The sequence below is a fragment of the Zingiber officinale genome, chromosome 3A, assembly GCF_018446385.1.
Source record: "Zingiber officinale cultivar Zhangliang chromosome 3A, Zo_v1.1, whole genome shotgun sequence".
Taxonomy (NCBI): Eukaryota; Viridiplantae; Streptophyta; class Magnoliopsida; order Zingiberales; family Zingiberaceae; genus Zingiber; species Zingiber officinale.
In genome coordinates, this window is record NC_055990.1 from 165,784,064 (window position 1) to 165,803,464 (window position 19,401).

Here is a 19,401-nt window from a genome sequence, read left to right on the forward strand (position 1 = left end):
TTTATAGCCGCCGGTTCGATTCTGGCGTTTAACGTCGCCGCTCGACTGTCTTCAAGCCAGGTGTTTATAGCCGCCGGTTCGGCTCTAGCGTTTAACGTCATCGCTCGACGGTCTTCAAACCAGGTGTTTATAGTCGCCGGTTCAGCTCTGGCGTTTAACGTCGTCGCTCGACGGTCTTCAGGCCGGGTGTATATAGCCGCCGGTTCAGCTCTGGCGTTTAACATCGCCGTTCATCGGTCTTCAAGCCGGGTGTTTATAGCCGCCGGATCGGCTCTGCGTTTAACGTCGCCGCTCGACGGTCTTCAAGTCGGGTGTTTATAGCCGTCGGTTTGGTTCTGACGTTTACCGTCGCCACTCGACGATCTTACGAGTTGCCTAGCCGTTCAACAATGATCTTGCAATCCTTTGCTTTTCGATTTTAACCCTGCAGTCAAAAAGGCGTAGGGCAAAGAATAGATACACAACACTAAATACATCGGCGCACCTTTCACCCAGCTCGGTACGGCTGGAGATGGTTCGCACTCTATGGGTGTTCCAGTCGCCATCCATCTTCATCTTCCAAATAGTAAGTTCCCGAGCGGAGCTTCTCCACGACCTTGAACGGTCCAACCCACGGAGCCTCTAGCTTGCCAACATCACCGACCGATTTCACCTTTCTCCATACTAGGTCGCCGACCTGAAAGGATCGAGGGATTACCCGCCGGTTGTAGCTTTGCCTCATACTTTGTCGATAGGCCGTCAGCCGAGCGGCCGCCTTGACGCGCGTCTCATCCACCAAGTCAAGCTCCAATTGTCTCCGCTCAGCGTTGTCCGCGTCGTACTACTGCACCCGGTCAGATTCTATTCCGACTTCGACGAGAACGACTACCTCGCCCCCATATACCAAGTGGAAAGGCGTGACACCCGTCCCCTCTTTTGGCATCATTCGGATTGCCCACAATACGCCTGGAAGCGCGTCCACCCAGTTGCCTCTGACGTGGTCAAATCGAATTCGGAGAATCCGCAGGATCTTCCGATTGGCTACTTCGGCTTGCCCATTGCTCTGGGGGTAAGCCACTAAGGTGAAGGTCTGCTGGATGTCGTATCCTTCGCACCACTCTCTGAATTGCCAACCGACAAACTATCTTCCGTTGTCTGAGATGAGCCGGCGCGGGATGCCGAACCGGCAAATAAGGTGCTGCTAGATGAACTTCTTGATCATCTGTTCGGTGATCCTGGCCAACGGCTCGGCTTCTACCCACTTGGAGAAGTAATCAACGACAACGAGTAAAAACTCCCGTTAACCAGTTGTCAAGGGGAAGGGCCCCACTATGTCCAGGCCCCACTAGTCGAACGAGCAGAATACCGCAGACGCCTTCATTTCTTCCGTCGAGCGGTGTGAGAGATTGTGGTACCTTTGACAGGACAGGCAAGTGGATACGGTCCGAGCGGCGTCCTCCTGAAGGGTCGGCCAAAAGTATCCGGCCAGCAAAATATTCCTTGCTAGTGAACGACCACCCGGGTGTCCACCACATGAGCCTTGGTGTACCTCCTGCAGTATGTAGTCAATATCTTTCGGCCCGACGCACTTGAGAAGCGGTCGGGAGAAAGCTTTCTTGTACAGCTGATCTTCGATTAATGTGAATCTGCCCGCTCGCCTTCTCAGCAGTTGAGCCTCTTACCGATCAGAAGGCATAGCCCGTGCTCGCAGAAACTCTATCAGCGCCGTTCTCCAGTCACTAGGAAAGGTGAGTCCATCCATTCGATCGATATGGGCCATGAGGGACACTTGGTCGATCGGCTGCTGGATGACGATCGCCGATATGGAGCTGGCTAGTTTCACCAGTTCGTCCGCCGCTTGATTCTCCGCTCGGGGAACCTTCTTTATGACCACCTCCTGGAAATTGGCTTTCAACTTTTCGAAAGTCTCGACGTAGAGCCTGAGCCAAGCGCTATTGATCTCGAACGTTCCGGAGAGTTGCTGGGCAGCTAACTGTGAGTCTGTATGAATCAGAACTTTGATGGCGCCCACGTGCCAAGCGACTTGCAGCCCGACTATGAGAGCCTCGTACTCGGCCTCATTGTTGGTTGCTCGGTAGTCCAGCCGAACAGACAACTGCATCCGCTCTTCTTTGGAAGAGATCAGTAGTACTCCCACCCCACTCCCTTGCCGGGTGGAAGACCCATCCACATACACCTTCCAGGTGACTTCGGGCTCACGGTCTTGCACCTCGGTGACGAAGTCAGCTAGAGATTGTGCCTTTATGGCTGCCCGGGGCTGATATTGAATATCAAACTCACTGAGCTCCGTGGTCCACTTGATCAGCCGCCCTGATGCTTCTGGATTGAGGAGGACTCTGCTCAACGGGCTGTTGGTCATTACTATGATGGTATGTGCAAGAAAATACGGACGAAGTCTCCGAGCGGCGAGGACCAGTGCAAAGGCGAGTTTCTCGAGACCGGTGTAGCGGGATTCAGCGTCTTTTAATATATGGCCCAAGAAGTATACAGACTGTTCCTCGCTATCCGACCTTACTAGGGGCGAGTCGACCGTGTGATCGGTCGAGGACAGGTAAATTTTGAGGGGTTCACCAGCTATTGGCTTGGCTAGCACTGGTAAGGAGTTGAGATAGGCTATGAGCTCCTCGAACGCCCGATCGCACTCCTCGTCCCACTGGAACTTCGTGGCTCGACGTAGGATCTTGAAAAATGGTAGGCTCCGGTCAGCAGACTTTGAAATGAACCTTGATAAAGCTGTTATTTGGCCGGTAAGACGCTGTGCTTCCCTTAGGCTTCTTGGTGGTAGCATATCTTGTAGCGCTTTCACCTTGCTGGGATTAACCTCAATGCCCCACTCAGTCACAATGTATTCTAGGAAACGTCCGCTTTTGGCACCAAACAGACATTTCTGGGGGTTGAGCTTGATTCTGTACGTCTGTAGCGTATGGCAGATCTCCTCTATATCTGCACAAAGATCGGCAGCCCGGAGTGATTTAATCAATATATCGTCTACATATACCTCCATATTGCACCCAATCTGCCGCCTGAATACTTTGTTCATAAGACGCTGGTAAGTGGCCCCAACATTCTTCAAGCCGAACGGCATCACGTTGTAGCAGTAGCTGTCATCCGCCGTAATGAAGCTAACATTCTCTTGGTCCTTGCAGGCGAGCGGCACCTGGTGGTATCCATGGTATGCATCCAACATGCATATTAGCTCGCACCCGGTGGTTGAATCTACCATCTGATCAATTCTAGGCAGAGGATAAAAGTCCTTTGGGCATGCTTTGTTCAGGTTCCGAAAGTCGATGCAGACTCTCCATTTGTTGTTCGGCTTGGAAACGAGCACTACGTTCGCGAGCCAGCTCGGGAATTGCACCTCGCGTATGTGGACGACCTCCAGGATCAACCTCCACTCGGATTATTTGATTCTGTTCGGCATTGAAGTCTCTCTTCCGTTGCTTCACTAGTCGGGCGTCGGGTCGGACGTGGAGCTCGTGCTGAGCTACGTTTGTGGAAATGTCGAGCAGTTTGTGCGTTGACCATGCGAAGACATCGTGGTTTTGTTGGAGGTATTTGATGAGCTCTTTCCTTTGTTCCCCCTCCAGGTCAGATGCTATGAAGGTGGTGGCCTTCGGTCGGCAAGGATAAATCTACACTTTCTCATTTTCCTCATAAACTAAAGTAGGAGGTTTCTCGATTATAGCGTTTACCTCGATCCGGGGTGTCTTCCGTGCAGATCTGGCTTCCGAACGGACCATTTCCACGTAGCATCGTCGAGCTGCTAACTGATCTCCTCGGACCTCTCCTACCTGGTCCTCGACGGGAAATTTTATTTTCTGACAAAAAGTAGAGACGACAACCCTAAAATCGTTGAGGGCGGGGCACCCCAAGATCACGTTGTAGGCAGAGGGGGTGTCTACCACGATAAAATTAGTGTACCGCGTCCTCTGGAGCGGCTCTTCTCCCAGTGATATGGCTAGTCAGGTCTGTCCGACCGGCAGAACCTCGTTTCTTGTGAAATCGTACAGTGGGGTTGTCATGGGCAACAGCTCGATTCTGTCAATCTAGAGTTGGTCAAATGCCTTCTTGATGATGATGTTGACCGAGCTGCCTGTGTCAATAAATATGTTGTGAATAGTATAATTGGCTATTACCGCTTTGATGATGAGAGCGTCATCGTGCGACACTTCAACTCCCTCGAGGTCCCTCGGACCAAAGCTAATCTCGGGTCTGTTCGTCTTCTCTTCGCTGCAGCCCACAGCGTGGATCCTTAGCTGCCGAGCATGCGACTTCCGGGTCCGATTAGAATCTCCGCCAGTGGGCCCTCCTACTATGATATTGATCTCCCCCACAGCGGTGTTGCTTCTGTTTTCTTCCTCCTGTGCGGATGGTCTAGCTCTCTCGTGAGAGGTCCGGGGCTGATCACCGTGATGTGGCCGCCCGGATGATTGCCTAACTTCTCGTCGCTCGGCGTCCTGGTGCCGATGTCGCTGGTTGGGCGAGGGCGATCGGCGGTGATAGTTTCTTGGTGTCGGCGGAACAACTGGGGCAAACCCTCAACAATCGCGGGTGTTGTGACTAGCCGACTGGTGTAGGGAACAAAACATGAGAGTCCATACCTTTCCCTTTGCCTTCGGGCGTTCAGATGCCACATGTTGAACGGCGTGTGGTCTAGCTTCTTGATATGGCCTTATCCCCTCGGCTTGAGGCCCTCTAGGTGGTTGGCTGACCGGCTGCCTCCGCTCGGTTGACGCTGGTGGTTCAGTAGGCATCTCTTTCCTTCTAGCCGTTTGAGCCTCCTCCACGTTAATGTACTCGCTTGCCTTTTTTTAGCATATGGTCGTAATCGCGAGGCGGCTTCTGGATGAGCGAACGGAAGAAATCCCCATCTGTCAGTCCTTGGGTAAAGGCGTCCATCATGCTCTCGGATGAAACTGTCGGCCATGGCTGCCTGGTTGAATCGTTGAACGTAAGCCCAGAGAGTCTCTCTGGGCCCCTACTTAATGGAGATTAGGCTGACGCTCGTCTTCTGATAGCGTATGCTACTTGCGAAGTGGTGGAGGAACACCGTTCGGAAGTGCTTAAAACTCCGAATCGATCCGTCCGACAACCTCCGAAACCATCGTTGCTCCGAGCCGGATAGGGTAGTGAGGAAGACTCGGCACTTAACTCCGTCAGTGTATTGATGGAGAGTAGCAGTGTTATCGAACTTACCGAGACGGTCATCTGGGTCAGTCGCACCACTGTATTCTCCAATTGCCAGGGGGCATAGTGCATTGGGAGCGGCTCTTACAAAATCGCCTTTGAGAACTGGCGATTGATCCGCTCGGGAGAAGCATCGATTCGAGGTGCCTTGCCTTTCTTGACGTCCCGAGCGAAAGCCTCATTGGATGATCCTTGGTTGGCCTAGGCGAGCTCGGAGGGAGTATGGAATAGAGCCCGATGGAATGGAATCGGGGCGAGCGGCGCCTCTCCTGGCGTGCCGGTCTGCTCCTTATTCTGCGCCCAAGTAGAAAACTGCTCCGGTCGATCTTCCAATGCCGCTCGGCCACCGGATGCCGAGGTGGCCTGCTGCGCAAGCCGGTCGGCTTGTGCCTTCTGTTGCTGCTCCACTAATTTTGCCACTCGCGCATGGATGAGCGCGTCGAGTTCTTTTGGAGAGAGTGTCACAGTGTGTGAGCATCTAGCTTCCTCGATCTTCTTAGCTCGAATTCAGGTGCGTTCCCACAGACTGCGCCAATTTGATCCTGTCCGAGTGCTGAGATGATGGTCGCTGAGGATGCGGCGCTCCCTGCTGGCTTCACGTAAGCTCCGGGATGGCGTAGACCTCCGTCGAGAACCTGCAAGCACAAAACCGAGCCAGGAAGGGGTTCCTGGTGATGGCCCTCCGACACTCAAGTCAGTTCCCGGCGGCGAGAAATCGAAGCAGAGTAACGAGAACTGTAGCTACAGTGGTGAATAGCGCATACCTCCGTTGAAGTCTGGGGGTCCTTATATAGGGCTCCCTGAAGGTGCGTGCACTATTACCAAGACATGCACGCTTCTCAAAGTACACCTGTAATGAGTGTGTCAGAAAAGCGTGTCTAACGTCATACCTTAACAGACCGGGCATATCCCTGACATGATAGTAGAGGCTTCCACCGTACGATTCTCTGCCTGACCATGTCGCCAACCATGCCGCTTGTCGGTGACACTTGCCCCGAGGAAGACATCCCGTCCTGCTCATCTAGCCGTCTACAAGACTGAGTGGGGGGTTCGCTCGGCTGCGCCCCCACACTGCTGAGGGAATGACCGAGCCGAATGGGAGGCTCGCTTGTCCCCTAGTGCTTCATCCTGCTCTCGCCTCGCCACGCGTAGTCGAGCCGTGTTCCCCGTCCGACCGAGCGGGGACTCCGCTCGGCCCCTGAGCGTCGGAAACCCAGCGCTGAGCTGGGTAGTTGCATCGCCGCCCGGGCAGTACACCGACCGCTCGACCGATCCCGGGATGTTGACCGTGCTGACTCTGACCCCCACGCGTCATTGGCTCCTCTACCATCCGGGTCCTACTTTACCCCTGGATCAATATATATAATCATTTCTTTCCTCTATCTTTCGCCATAAAAACCACTACATAATCTATTCTCGTCTTTCTTACACTAAACTCTTTATTTGTTTCAAAATGTCTCAAGATTCTAATCAACTAGCATAGAAAATATTCTCAAAGACACAACCGGTCATACAATATCATATTCGGTGAAGCATTATTCATGTTGGTAGTGCGCAATCAACTTAGAATGACTAAATTCATGCAAAATTATTATGGGAGTACACAAAAAAAAAGAAGGTTAATTAATAGAGAACATGTAGCTGGACACATTCACCTTATCAATGATTATTTCTTTGCTGAGCTGGTGTATACTGATGATATGTTCCGACGACAATTCCAATCAATGAGAACAGAGTTATTTTTGTGCATAGTCATTGATTTGAAAAATCATCCTAGTGAATATTTTAAATGGAGGGAAGATGCATCGAGGAGAAAAGGCATGACACAACTTTAGAAATGCATAGCGGCTATCCGTCAACTGACTTATAGAGGTTCTGCTGGCCAATTGGACAAGTACTTGTGGATAGGTGAAACAACTACCCTCGAATGCTTACCCAACTTTTGCCAATGTGTAATACAAATATATGGAAGTGAGTACTTAAGAAAACTCAATGCAATTGATATCACTCATTTGCTTAAAATGCATGAATAAAGACAGTTTCCCTAGGATATTAGGAAGTCTTGATTGTATGCATTGAGCCTAGAAAAATTATTCGGTCTCGTGGAGGGCACAGTACACATGAGACGATCATGGTTATCCAATAATTGTGTGTGAGGCGATTGCATTTGCCAATTTATGGATATGGCATGCCTTTTTTTGGAGTTGATAGGTCTTGCAATGATATCAATGTGTTTAATGAATCACCTATTTTTAATGACGTTTTGAAAGAAAATGCATTGGAGATTAATTTTATCATGAACAGTACACTATACAAAAGGGTAATATCTAACATATGGTATATATCGGGAATGGACGACTTTAGTCAAGAATTTTTCCTGCCCTAAGGATCCGAAAAGAATAAAATTTAATTAAGGAAAGACAATAGGTTGAAAGAAAAGATATTGACCGAACATTTGTAGTACTCTAAGCTCGTTGGACAATTATAAAAGGTCCAAGACGACATTGGTTTATGGATAAATATATATAAAAAAATCATGTATACATGCATTGTTTTACACAACATGATTGAAGAGGACAAATGTCATGCAATATCGATTTGGGATCACTAAGAACATGATACTATCACAACGAATCATGACTCAATCATCGAATTTACTAAATACATTTGAAAAAATTCTGAGTTACGTAATATTCAAGTGCATCATCAACTTCATCACAATTTAGTTAAATACATCTAGAAAACATGTCACGATGAGTGAATGATTAATTTATCATCTATGAAATATTTACTTATTTCAATTTTGAATTCGTGTTTATTTCTTTTAAAATGTATACATCTTATATTGTACTATGTTTAAATAAAATATTAATATTAAAATAATTATATTGAATAATTGTTAAAATATATAGATAAATATTAAGTAAAAAATATTTATGAATAAATGGTAGATTAATATATTAAATTGAAGAATTGGAAAATATAATTAATTTTATTTAAATATAAAATTTGATGTAAATTAATAAAATGATTGTGGGATCATAAATATTTAGTTGGTGAGATATTAATTGTAAAATTTGAGATATTTTGGAGTGAGATATTTTATAGATAGGATCTTATGACTCCTTTTTCTACTCTCTCGGGCTTCTTCTCTGTAAGTCTTCCTTTGTCGTATGAACGAATGGATCCAAGATTGTAACATAGGTTAGAGTTGGGCCGACTTCTCCAGTGTAGCTCCTTCGACATCCAAATTAGTAATAGATCGAAAAAAAGAAGAAAAGAAAGGACTTGAAGAAAAAAGAGTTATCTATGCTAAATTAAATTAATTGATTTGATTTGATTTAAATAAATTAGAGCTAAATCAAATTAGACAGTTTTAAGTTTAGTTTAATTCACATGATTTAAAATTTTCAAAGTTAAATTAGATGATTTGACGTAATTCAATTATATTATTACTCTATATAATTTAGTAGTCATTGCTTCCCTATATTTTTAGATGAAAGCAATTACAGCCCTCTTTGGTGACCATCTTAATCAATCCTTCACTTCTAAAAATAATATAATATATAAATTTTGAAAATAAAAAATATTTAATTTATTTTTTTCTAAAGAACAAATAGAAGATAAACCTGTTCTTATTTTTAATATTGTTATTTATATTAATTTATATTCAATTCTTCGCTAACCAATCTGACCCATCAATATTTTCTATAGTGACACTCATAACACTCTATTCAAACAGCCCACTTTTCCAAACCCGCTATTCATGAGAGAAAAACATCACCTAAAATACATCAGCTTGACCTGAGACCCGCACTTAAAAACCGAACCAGCACCATAACCTTTGGCTGTAGATATAACTGCGTATTTTCTGCTTGTTTCATTATATTTAACTTGTATATTATTCAATTTCATAAAAATAGATATAATTATCCAGAATTAGAAAAGACAATTATTTTCATATTTATATTTACTCTAATTGCTTAATAAATGTCGTTTCATTATTTATCCTTATTTAATTTTATTATTATTTAACCCTCGTTATTTTTTAAAATTTGAACAGATGGAAATTATTTTGATGTTTTCTTTGACAACTACAAAAAGTACTTGACTATATAATCGAACAAAATTGAGGTTAATGAATGTTATGGTCAGCAAAGAAATAATCTAATTCCGATAGCCAACTCCAAAGTGAAACCTCCTCGCTTTTTTGTCATTAAAAGCATACTCCAAGCGTAGAGGGCCAAGAGGAGAGTCCACTCGAATACCAACACCATAGCCACAGCCACTACCTGGCTTACCCCTTGCACCAGCTGGATCACCTGTCAAAGTTAGCCACACTATATTTTGTTTACATCATCATTGAACATATATTCATGTAGCCGACTCCAATACTTGGAAGAACAATCCCAGCATATTGATGATAATGATGAAGCCGCCGCCAGCATATGTATATGGTTTCTAGAAAGAAAATAATAATTACTCAGAAACCAGCTTACCAGGCACTGTAGGGCCTGAGCCAAGATCACTTCCATAGTCTGCAAACAGCACACCTTCTAGAGGTCCATACTGCATAAATACGAAGATAACAATAAGTTAGAAAAGTTTCTACATTGACATCAAATTTATATACTCCACCATAGTAATCCAAGAAGGATTAAATGAAATTTAAAAACTTTAGGACTAGAATTTTACCATGCCGCAGGAGATTTCTCCACTGCCGACTGCATATGAACGGCCAGAGCCCACTGCCCCTTCTTCATAACCTCTGACATTGTTAGTCCCGCCAATAGCAAATGCTTCGTGGGGTGAAAAGTTCCCAAAAACATGGCCTCCAGAGACACTGATTAACAAAGCAGGTTAGGGAAATTAAATCATTTAAGAATTGTTTTGTGCAACTAGTAAGCCTAAATATAAAATATGCTTACTTTACAGAAAAAAAAAATGCATTCTATCAATTTAGTTGGCATATGATTGCTCTTCCTTTTTTCTAAAGAAACAACAAAGAAAAGAACTAATAAATTGATAACTCATATATCTTGGTCTTTCCGTTGGTTCAAGATTTTAAATCATCCAAGTGATGACAATTCAGTAGCTAATAATTAAGAACCTTGCAGATATAAAATAAATTTTAGTGCGACCATGTCAACGTTCGTGTCATACCTAAGCATAAATCTTACAGGACCAAGTTCAAAGCCCTGTCTGGCACGACTGCTAATCCTGTTGAAACACAACCACTCAGGAAATAGTGGAAGTCCTTGTTCCATGTTTGCCACAAACTGCAAAAAAATAAAATAAAATAAAATAGTGCAGCACTAACTGAAGGAAGGTAAAAAAGAAACTGATTTGAGACTAACAAATTTGAAGCCTAAGAGTAAGGCTAACCATTGAGGAGCTACGATCACCAGAATCAGTATAGACACTTTCCAATTTTGCAATTAGCATTTCATCATAGGCATTGCCACTAAAGTGAAAAATTCCAAAAGACAAGAAAATCATTATCGTTATCAATATGGATGACAGTATATTCAGTGAAAAAAGGGGTCAAATGTCCGCCAATATGTGAATGAAGATCACGATACCTCGCAGTTAATGGACTGTTGTAGAAATCTCTAATGATGGGTTCACCATGATCATCACGAGCACCAGCACGCTAACACAGACAAGAAATAAAAGAATAAATAAGAGAAACAAGGGACTGAAGAATAGAAAGAACCAAATGCGGTAGGATAAAAAAAAGGATGCAATAAGATGAAGGAGAGAACTAAAAGATGTAACTTGGACAAGTACTATAAAGTATAAACCAGACTACCAGAGGAGTTGGTAGTTATTGGCCATACCTCACACCAATACATATCCCATGATACGTACAAACGTGTATAGTTAGTGTACCAAATGGAAGTACTGACATCAAAATGAATAGGGAGCTCTAAAACAACACACCTGATAAATTAGACCAGCGGTCCCACTCCACTTTGGCCTAAAAGGTTGGCTATATTCAACTCCTGCAGTAATTCGCCCAATTGTTAGGCCACCATGATCAAATTGGTTATTACCATGAACCAGTGTTCCTGGGGTTCGCGAATTCTAGCATGAAAGAAGAACAAGATATTGAAAATGATAAAATGATCTACAAATAAACTTTTATATCATACAGATAAAAAACCTGAATCATGATCATCCTAGATGTTCTTTTATTATCTCCCTGAATCCATGGATCAGTATAATTTATGCGAAATATTGAGTCAATTTGTCCTCTTTCCAAGGAAAGATTGAGTTTTTGGTTCCTCCCAAACACATTCCTGTGAGAATATGCAAAGCTGCAAGAAGACACAAAAGCAAGAACAAGTAGATCAAGCCAATAGTTAAAAAAAACATGAACTGAATGTTGATAGCCCAAAAAAGACATCACACATTTAGGAACCAATAAAGTTGACATAAATTTGCTACAATTTCAAGACTACTACTTTCTCTGGAACTATTTGCACATACTGGAAAATGAGAAAAAAAAAAAGGAACAAAAGTACCTTCCAATCAGACCCGAAAGTGGTCCACTTGTTATCCTGTATATAGAACCAAATAATGATTCAGGAAGGAAGGTTTCTCCATAGAATGATAAGTAAATGGAAAACAATAGCAATGTTCCTCTACATCACTTACCCACTCGAAATTCCACCTCCAGCAGAGAAGCCACCACTAGGCCGTTCTACGAGATTCATAACTAAATCAACCTTGTGTGGATCTAGTTTCAAGTTAAGTTGGATTAGTATAGGGGGAAAAGACAGAAAAAGCTTGTACCTTTTGTTCTATATTTGACACTTTTTTTTTGCAGTAAGAATATAAATGCATCAACACATGTTTATTTCATAAGTACATATTTACATAAACATTAGCTTCATAAGCTTTTTTGGCATTGAAACTAAATGAATGTTGTTGGTGATATACAAGATAAATGTTTTGATAATATTATTGATAGGTGAGAACATAGTTATTTAAGGTGTGAGGCACCCAAAAGCGCATAAGTGCTATGAGCATGAGGCGCTAGGCGCAAGGTGAGGCACACATCTTCGAAGTAAAGCGCTTTAGGTATAAATTTATACAATTCAAACATATATAGGAAATTTGACTAACAAAATTATAATCCAAAAACTATTAAACAATAATGTAAATATAAAAAAATTCACTAACATTCAAATATTGAAATAGTTTATCTTCATAATCAAAATCAAACTTTAAATTAAAGAAAAAACAAACTTCAAATATTGAAGAGTCATGAAGAGAGAAATAAGTTTGCAAGGTAGGTTGATGTTCATTTCTAGCAGAAAGGAAGAGTCACGCAAGAAAAATGTATCTCACTCATACAACCTAATTAAAGGTTGATGCTCATTTTCTAAAAGAGAGGAAGAATCACACAAGAAGAATGTGTCCTAATTAAAGGTTGATGTTCATTTTCTAGAGGAGAAGAAGAGTCAAAAAAAAAAAAAAATGTCGCATGCATGCAACCTAATTAATTTAAAAGGTAATTAAAGGTATGGGTTAGGTTTTAAATTTTTTTTTTCACTTCAATAAGGGCAGAGAAGTTGCAACTTAAGCACGCCTTAACCTCTCAAAAGGCGCGCTTAAGTGCGCTTCTTTTAAGTATTGCGCCTGCACTACCTAGGTACAAATGGCGCACCTGGCTGCGCGCCAGGCGCGCGCTTTTCACAACTATGGGTGAGAAAAATGTGTTATTGATGAGACATTATATAAGGATAAAATTAAAGGTTGAATTGTAGAGTTGGAGTGAAAACTACAAGAACTACAAATTTTATATTCAGTAGTTAGTAGATAACCATGGGAGTAGAGGAAGCGGTTCAAGAAACACAAATTGATGCTTGAAGAGAATAGAGTTAAGATTGATGAAGCACTGAATAGCAAGTGAGGGGAGCAGGAGCCAATGTTGGATATCCATCTGACACCTATTGAGTACCTCCCGTCTAATTATGGATGGGGATCAAGTAAGAGATTCAATGAAACTAGCTCTAGCACAATGAAAGATATTACCCATCATAACTTTACGATAGTATGTTAATTGTGTTGTTCAATCCTCTGTCCTCTTCTCTTGATAGGTAAGCTACTGTTAACGTGTCTTATTCTAGAGTCTATTATATTATTAGTGGAACTTTCTATCTTCTAATGGAAATGAACATTTATTCTTCTATGTATTAGGTGGTATTTGATTTAGAGGTTTGGGAATGAGGGAATGGATTCATTCCCAAACCTTGTGTTTGGTTGATGGGAATGGAATCAAGATTTTGGAATGAAACCCAAAAACTTGGATATGAATGAAACCCACCCCCTCCCTTGGGTTTTGATGGAATGGGAATGAGAATTAAGTTTTAAACGAAAATACTTTTAATATATTTGTTCAATTTTTCTTTCATTTCCCTGCCTTTCCTTGTTCTCTCTCATCATACTTTCTCTCTCCTCATTCTATCATCACAATTTCTCTCTTAACATATTTTCTCTCTCCTCATTCTCTCTCATCACACATTCTCTACCATTTTCTCTTTGTATTCTCTCTCCTCAATCTCTCTTACCATACTCTCTCTCCATATTTTCTCTCATCACACTTTCTCTCTCTTCATTTTCTTCCATCACACTCTCTCCTCATTTTCTCTCATCACACTTTCTCTCTCTTCATTTTTTTCCATCACACTTTCTCTCTCATCACATTTTCTCATCATACTTTTTCTCCTCAATCTCTCATCACACTTTCTCTCTCTTCATTTTTTCCCATCACTTTTTTCTCTCTCATAATACTTTTCTCTTCTTAATCACTCTTATCACGGTCTCTCTTCTCATTTTTTTTCTCATCACACTTTCTCTCTCTTCATTTTTCCCATCATACTTTCCTCTCATCATTCTCTTTCATCATATGTTTCTCTCACATTCAACTTTCTCTTCCATCTAATTTTTTCTCTTATTTTCCTTTAAGGATAAAAAAGAAAATTTAGGTTCATTCCGATTGAATATTCAACTAACTAAATATTATTTTTAAGAATGATACTCAAGCTTATACCCATTCCCATTCCACAATATTATGATACTCATTCCCATTCCGATTCCTAGGAGAGAACCAAACGCCACCTCAATATACTATACAAGGAAGAATCAGCTGGCATGACTTGAGGCATTGCTGTAACCAGAATATTTTGATGCAGAAAAAACTATGTGAACCATATGCTCCCTATAATTGTTTCCAATCTTATGCTTATCATCAAGATAAAGACGAGATGAGTCATTCACTAGCATGGAGTAACCAGAATGCAATGGCTGTATATTCTTCTATTTGAAACAAGCCTTACATCATAATTTTTGGTGCATTTTTATGCAATATAACTTGTCATACCTTTGAGGAATAGTATAATCAATTCATTTAGCCCAAATCATTGAGTTCGACCAAAGGATCAACTGAAACAAGATCCTTGTGCAAATTGATATTTGTGTAGGTGATTGCTACTATCTTTGAACAATTAGGTGTAAATCACATAGATTGTAAAATGGAAATTTAGAATAAACATATGCTCAAAGATGACAAATAAATTTTATAATAGATAAGTAAATAAAGACTCAAGACATGAAAAGTAACAGGAGACCAAAGAAAACCTTATTTAACCAAATTTAGGTTACTTAAAAGGTCTGAATATTAGCCTTAAAACAAGTTCAATAGAGATAAGATTCATGTAGAAATCCCAAGTAGGTAAGACCCACATTATCTTTGTTTCTTGTTGAATTCGAAACTGATTACACTCAATGGTCCACGTAAAGCATGAAAAACATTGCTACAAAAACAAAAAAGCTAGAAAATACAGAGCAAGAAATAGTACTGAAGGCTAACACAGAGGGAAAAAGTAATAATTAAAATATTTCTCACTCCTAAAAGCCCATTTACCAGCTATGAATTGTCTAGAAAAAAAAAAACAATCAAAGAAAATAGTATATGTAAGCATGGTTTAAAATTTTGAGTCTTGGTTTATGACCAGAATAATACTGTTTGGATATCATATTGATTTTGATAGTTTTTAAATATAAAATATATTAATTAAAATATTTTTTAAAATAAAATTTTTAACTTAAATATTAAAAAAAGAAAAAAAGAGGATCACGACGACCTCCGCAACTGTGAGGCCACCACGGGATCACGACAGCCTTGTGAAGGTCGTTGCAGGGTGACCCACGGAGGTTGCCGCAGTATCGCAGCAACCAGCGATGTCGAGGCGGGTGGAATGGAAAATGCCCGTACCATCCGGCACAGTATGAAATTTTAAACCATGCATGTAAGTGTCATAAGAATTAAAAAAAACAAAAATGTGTGAAGCACCTGCAGCGGGTTGCGGGATGATTGTGACATCTTCCATTATTCCCATTGTCAATATTGTCTCGACATCTCTTTTTCCCTGTAGTCTACTGTAAACCTGTTTTAAGAATGTTGAACAGAAATAAAGAAACACTCAAGAAAATAGCAGGAACATAAAACAAAAAGCCTTACAAAGACTACTCATGTGGTAGCAGACATTTTAAAGCACATTAACTACTTTCTTATCATGTTAGCAATCAGGAATTTCTGCGAGATGGTTGATCTTTTAACAACCTAGAAGTAGTAAATTTACTTTTACAAGAAAATAGAATACTTCATAATTTTGTTATTAACATATAACAATATCTCAAAGTTGCATTGATCTTGAGTAAGCATCTCCTGAAACATTGAGTAGTGAGAATTGCAGGACATTTTAATCCCAAGGGGAAAACCTAGTCACATCAGATTAAACACGAACCTTGTTAAGTTTCACCATAAGAGCAGAGAAATTATTATGCAAGGGTGTGATACTTGAGCAAATGGAAGCAATCACTGTTAATTGCCTCCTATTAGCAGGGTCGCAATTAAGAGTCCTCTTAAATGCTGAGACATGAAAAACACATGACTTTACGTGGCTCAACCAAGGGTATCCACTTGATTTTAACAGAAGAGAAAGATTTCTGTTGCCAAATCACAAAATAAAGAAATCAGGATATATTTTGATGCAGGGCCAATTTTCTACAATAAGAGCATAAAAAGTCAAAAATCAATGCTTAAAACATTTTCAAAATATTGGAATTTTAGCTTAGAATTCATGTAGACTGTAGCTCTATGCAAGGTATATGAAAAATATGTTAGCGGTTACCTCATGCTATCAGAAAGGCTCTTGTCAAGTATTAAACTACAATATTTTTCATGACTTGCAATCTATAAACAATACAATTTATGAAGAATACAAGCACAAACAATATAACACTAAATAGAACACATGAAGTTTTAAGCTTATATGATTTAAAAATAAAAACATAAATATGGTTCATGTCTTCACCTGTCCTTTCTTCGTTGTTAGTTGTTGTAGTATAGTATCCTGTTTCGTCTTCCCATTAGTTGGTTCACCTCTGGATTAATCATCATAAAAATAAATAAACAATTGCAGGGGCTAACAGCAAGTAGGTTAAGTGATCTATATTGTTTTCAGTTCTAAACACACTAAAATATAGGTTCTTACGTTTTTCTGTCAAGAAATCTAATGATGATGTTATTGACTTCAGCTTCAGAAATTTCTAATCTAATTATCCCTCCTGAAAGGATCTCAGCATATGATACCTAAGGGCACGGTGTGGAAGTTAAGAATTTGTCTTGAACTATAACAAAGCACTTTCATAAGCTGTGTATATGAAATTAAACATCCTTATAAAAAGAATTTATCAAGCAAGCTGGCACCGTCACTAACCAAGCCGGTTAACCCACGATCTTGATACCACCCATTGATTGATTTTATCACCTGATCTAAATGCCTTATGTTGACTATTTTTCCTGCATAACTTGACAACAAAATGCTATTAGAACCAAATAACAATGAAAATGCCATGTTAGAAGCACAAAAAATTCTGTCACACCAAACAAATACCATACACTAAACAAAAAAGTACTACACACATAATACATCATATATTACGAGGTCACAACTAAAAGCAAACTGATGTAACAATAAAAAAAAATACACCTGAATTTCACTTTAAAATGGTTTAAAGCAAATAATAACAAATTTTGCAAACAAGAAATGAGCAAATGAAAGTTTTCTTTAATAAACAGAAAGTGAAGACAACCACTTACCAGTATAACAAAAGTTTGTAGGTAAACTTCCGACAAGAATAGAAACTGGAATGATCCACTATACTCTATGATCCTGAGTATCAGGCAATTAGGAAGCAAGATGTAAAAAGTGAATGTAGCATAGATGAGAATCCTATCACTAATGGGAGTTTAGTTGACAAGGTGAAATCAAAATTATTACCATCCGAAAGAAATCAAAAGAAGATCCAATAAATGATAGAAAAAGAAGTTAAGATGACATGACGACTTTCACAAACAATAATAGATTTGATTGCTAGATAAATTAAATCAATTAAAGTTAAGAGTGTAAGGGTAGTGCAGACTAAATAAAACTTTCATTAACCTAACTAAAAGTGATTGAAGAGATTTGAACCAGTGATATAGTTTTCCATAGGGTTGGCCGAAACTAAATAGTTGGAACCAACACATTGTTATTGTACTTCTCAAGAGAAAGGTGGAAGTTCAAAACTAGCTAGAGAAAGTACTGAACATCCCACTATTTGCTTTTTGCAACAAATTTACATAGAAACAAAAAGATCAATCTCATATAACTAGTTAGTAGCTAACCTAAATATTAATCACCATCAAAGCCACATGTGAATAACCACCTAGCAATGAAAGTAGCTAACTCAGTTAATAATCATCTTTAAACGAAAATAAGCAGACTGTTTAGATTAATCTTTCTCTGCATCCTGTCAAAGCAGAGTAATAACTTTTAAAAATGGCAAATTGCTCTCCTTGAAGAAGAATTAAACTGCATGAAGAAATTACCATATCCATCACGAAAAGCATCTTCCATAAACTTTGAAGGAAGAACATTTGCTCCCTCACAAATTAAACCTCGAAATTCCTGATTAGGCTCTACCTGTTAAAAAATGTTGTTTAGACTTATTAACCATTGAGTATAACAATGGACAAAGATTAATCTCAGACAAAATCAATTTCAAATAGTGGTCAAGTTAATAGTATGGAGTACTATTGTGAATAAGTTAACTTTTGAAAAACCGAAAAGAAAATAATGGTACTCAATTTTGATTTAAGTAAATTATAAGAAAACATATGAGTATCTGTTTGAAACAAAGGAATATTAGCAGCTAAGAAACTTAGTGACATTCCGAACAGCCCACATATATATAGACACATTCATACGCAGTTCATAAGTGGAGCGTTGTCAGTTCACCAGTAACCAAGCAAAACCGTCAAATTTGCATCTACCTGAAATTCCAGCCGAATTCCATCCCGAGTGTCAAAAGCAACGGGCGTGCACAATGAGAATAACCCTGTTTGGATGATTCTGTGGACGTCTTCTTGAACCTCCCTCACTGTGAGCGCCGAGTTGGGTCTGCAAGACTTGAGTGCTCCAGCAGCGAAGGCCTCCAGATCAGCCCGTTCCAGCGTCTCCCCATCTTTGTTCCGTATCAGAACCTCGCTGATGAGCACCCGTTCCTCGTCCTCCCTCCCATGGCGTCGGGGATTTGGCTCCCCCTCGGTCCGCGCCATGGCGATCGGAGGAAGTGGCCATCGTTGCGGAAGCGAGGTGAGGAAGCTGTTCACCGCCTCTTTGGCCCGGTCGAGGTGGAAAGAGAGCGACTGGCAAGCGAAGGGGAAGGAAGAGAGGAGAAAGAAAGGCAAAGGAGCAGAACGGGCGGGAGGCTGGGGGATCTTGATGGAGGAGGAGACGAACCGAACTCCTTCGTTTCTCTCCATTGCGGGGGCGAGATAGGCCAGAGACAGGAAGCTAAAACCTAGCCTTCGACGTTGTCCCCGCACAGTGATTGCAGTGCGCAGCTGACGGACTATCTTAAAAAGAATGAACAATACGGTTCAAATAGACCGGACTCAGAAATACGGCTGCTAAGCACGTGTTTATACAAGGGGAATGTCTCAAAATACTCCTCCAAGTTTATCATCATTTACGTGCCGGTTGTGTACACCGACTGAATCACCACAAAATACTTTCTCATGTTATCATCATTAATCGGCCATGGTCTACACAGGATCATGGACAAAATACTCCCTAAGTAATCATCATGCACCAT

At 40.8% G+C, this 19,401-nt stretch overlaps 1 protein-coding gene across 1 annotated transcript; it reads right to left on the reverse strand.

Annotated features, from left to right (window-relative positions):
• Positions 1-9,241: 9,241 nt before the first annotated feature.
• LOC122053430 (outer envelope protein 80, chloroplastic-like) lies at positions 9,242-19,160 on the reverse strand. Its single transcript, XM_042615482.1, has 16 exons — positions 18,578-19,160; positions 18,134-18,227; positions 16,980-17,062; positions 16,755-16,852; positions 16,575-16,644; positions 15,551-15,644; positions 11,848-11,929; positions 11,715-11,750; positions 11,354-11,507; positions 11,131-11,274; positions 10,770-10,840; positions 10,573-10,651; positions 10,351-10,466; positions 9,883-10,030; positions 9,687-9,756; positions 9,242-9,509 (listed from the first exon to the last, which is right to left on the reverse strand). Exons 1-16 carry the CDS (start codon positions 19,067-19,069, stop codon positions 9,355-9,357), a joined length of 1,986 nt encoding a protein of 661 aa, XP_042471416.1. The 5' UTR covers positions 19,070-19,160; the 3' UTR covers positions 9,242-9,354.
• Positions 19,161-19,401: the final 241 nt, after the last annotated feature.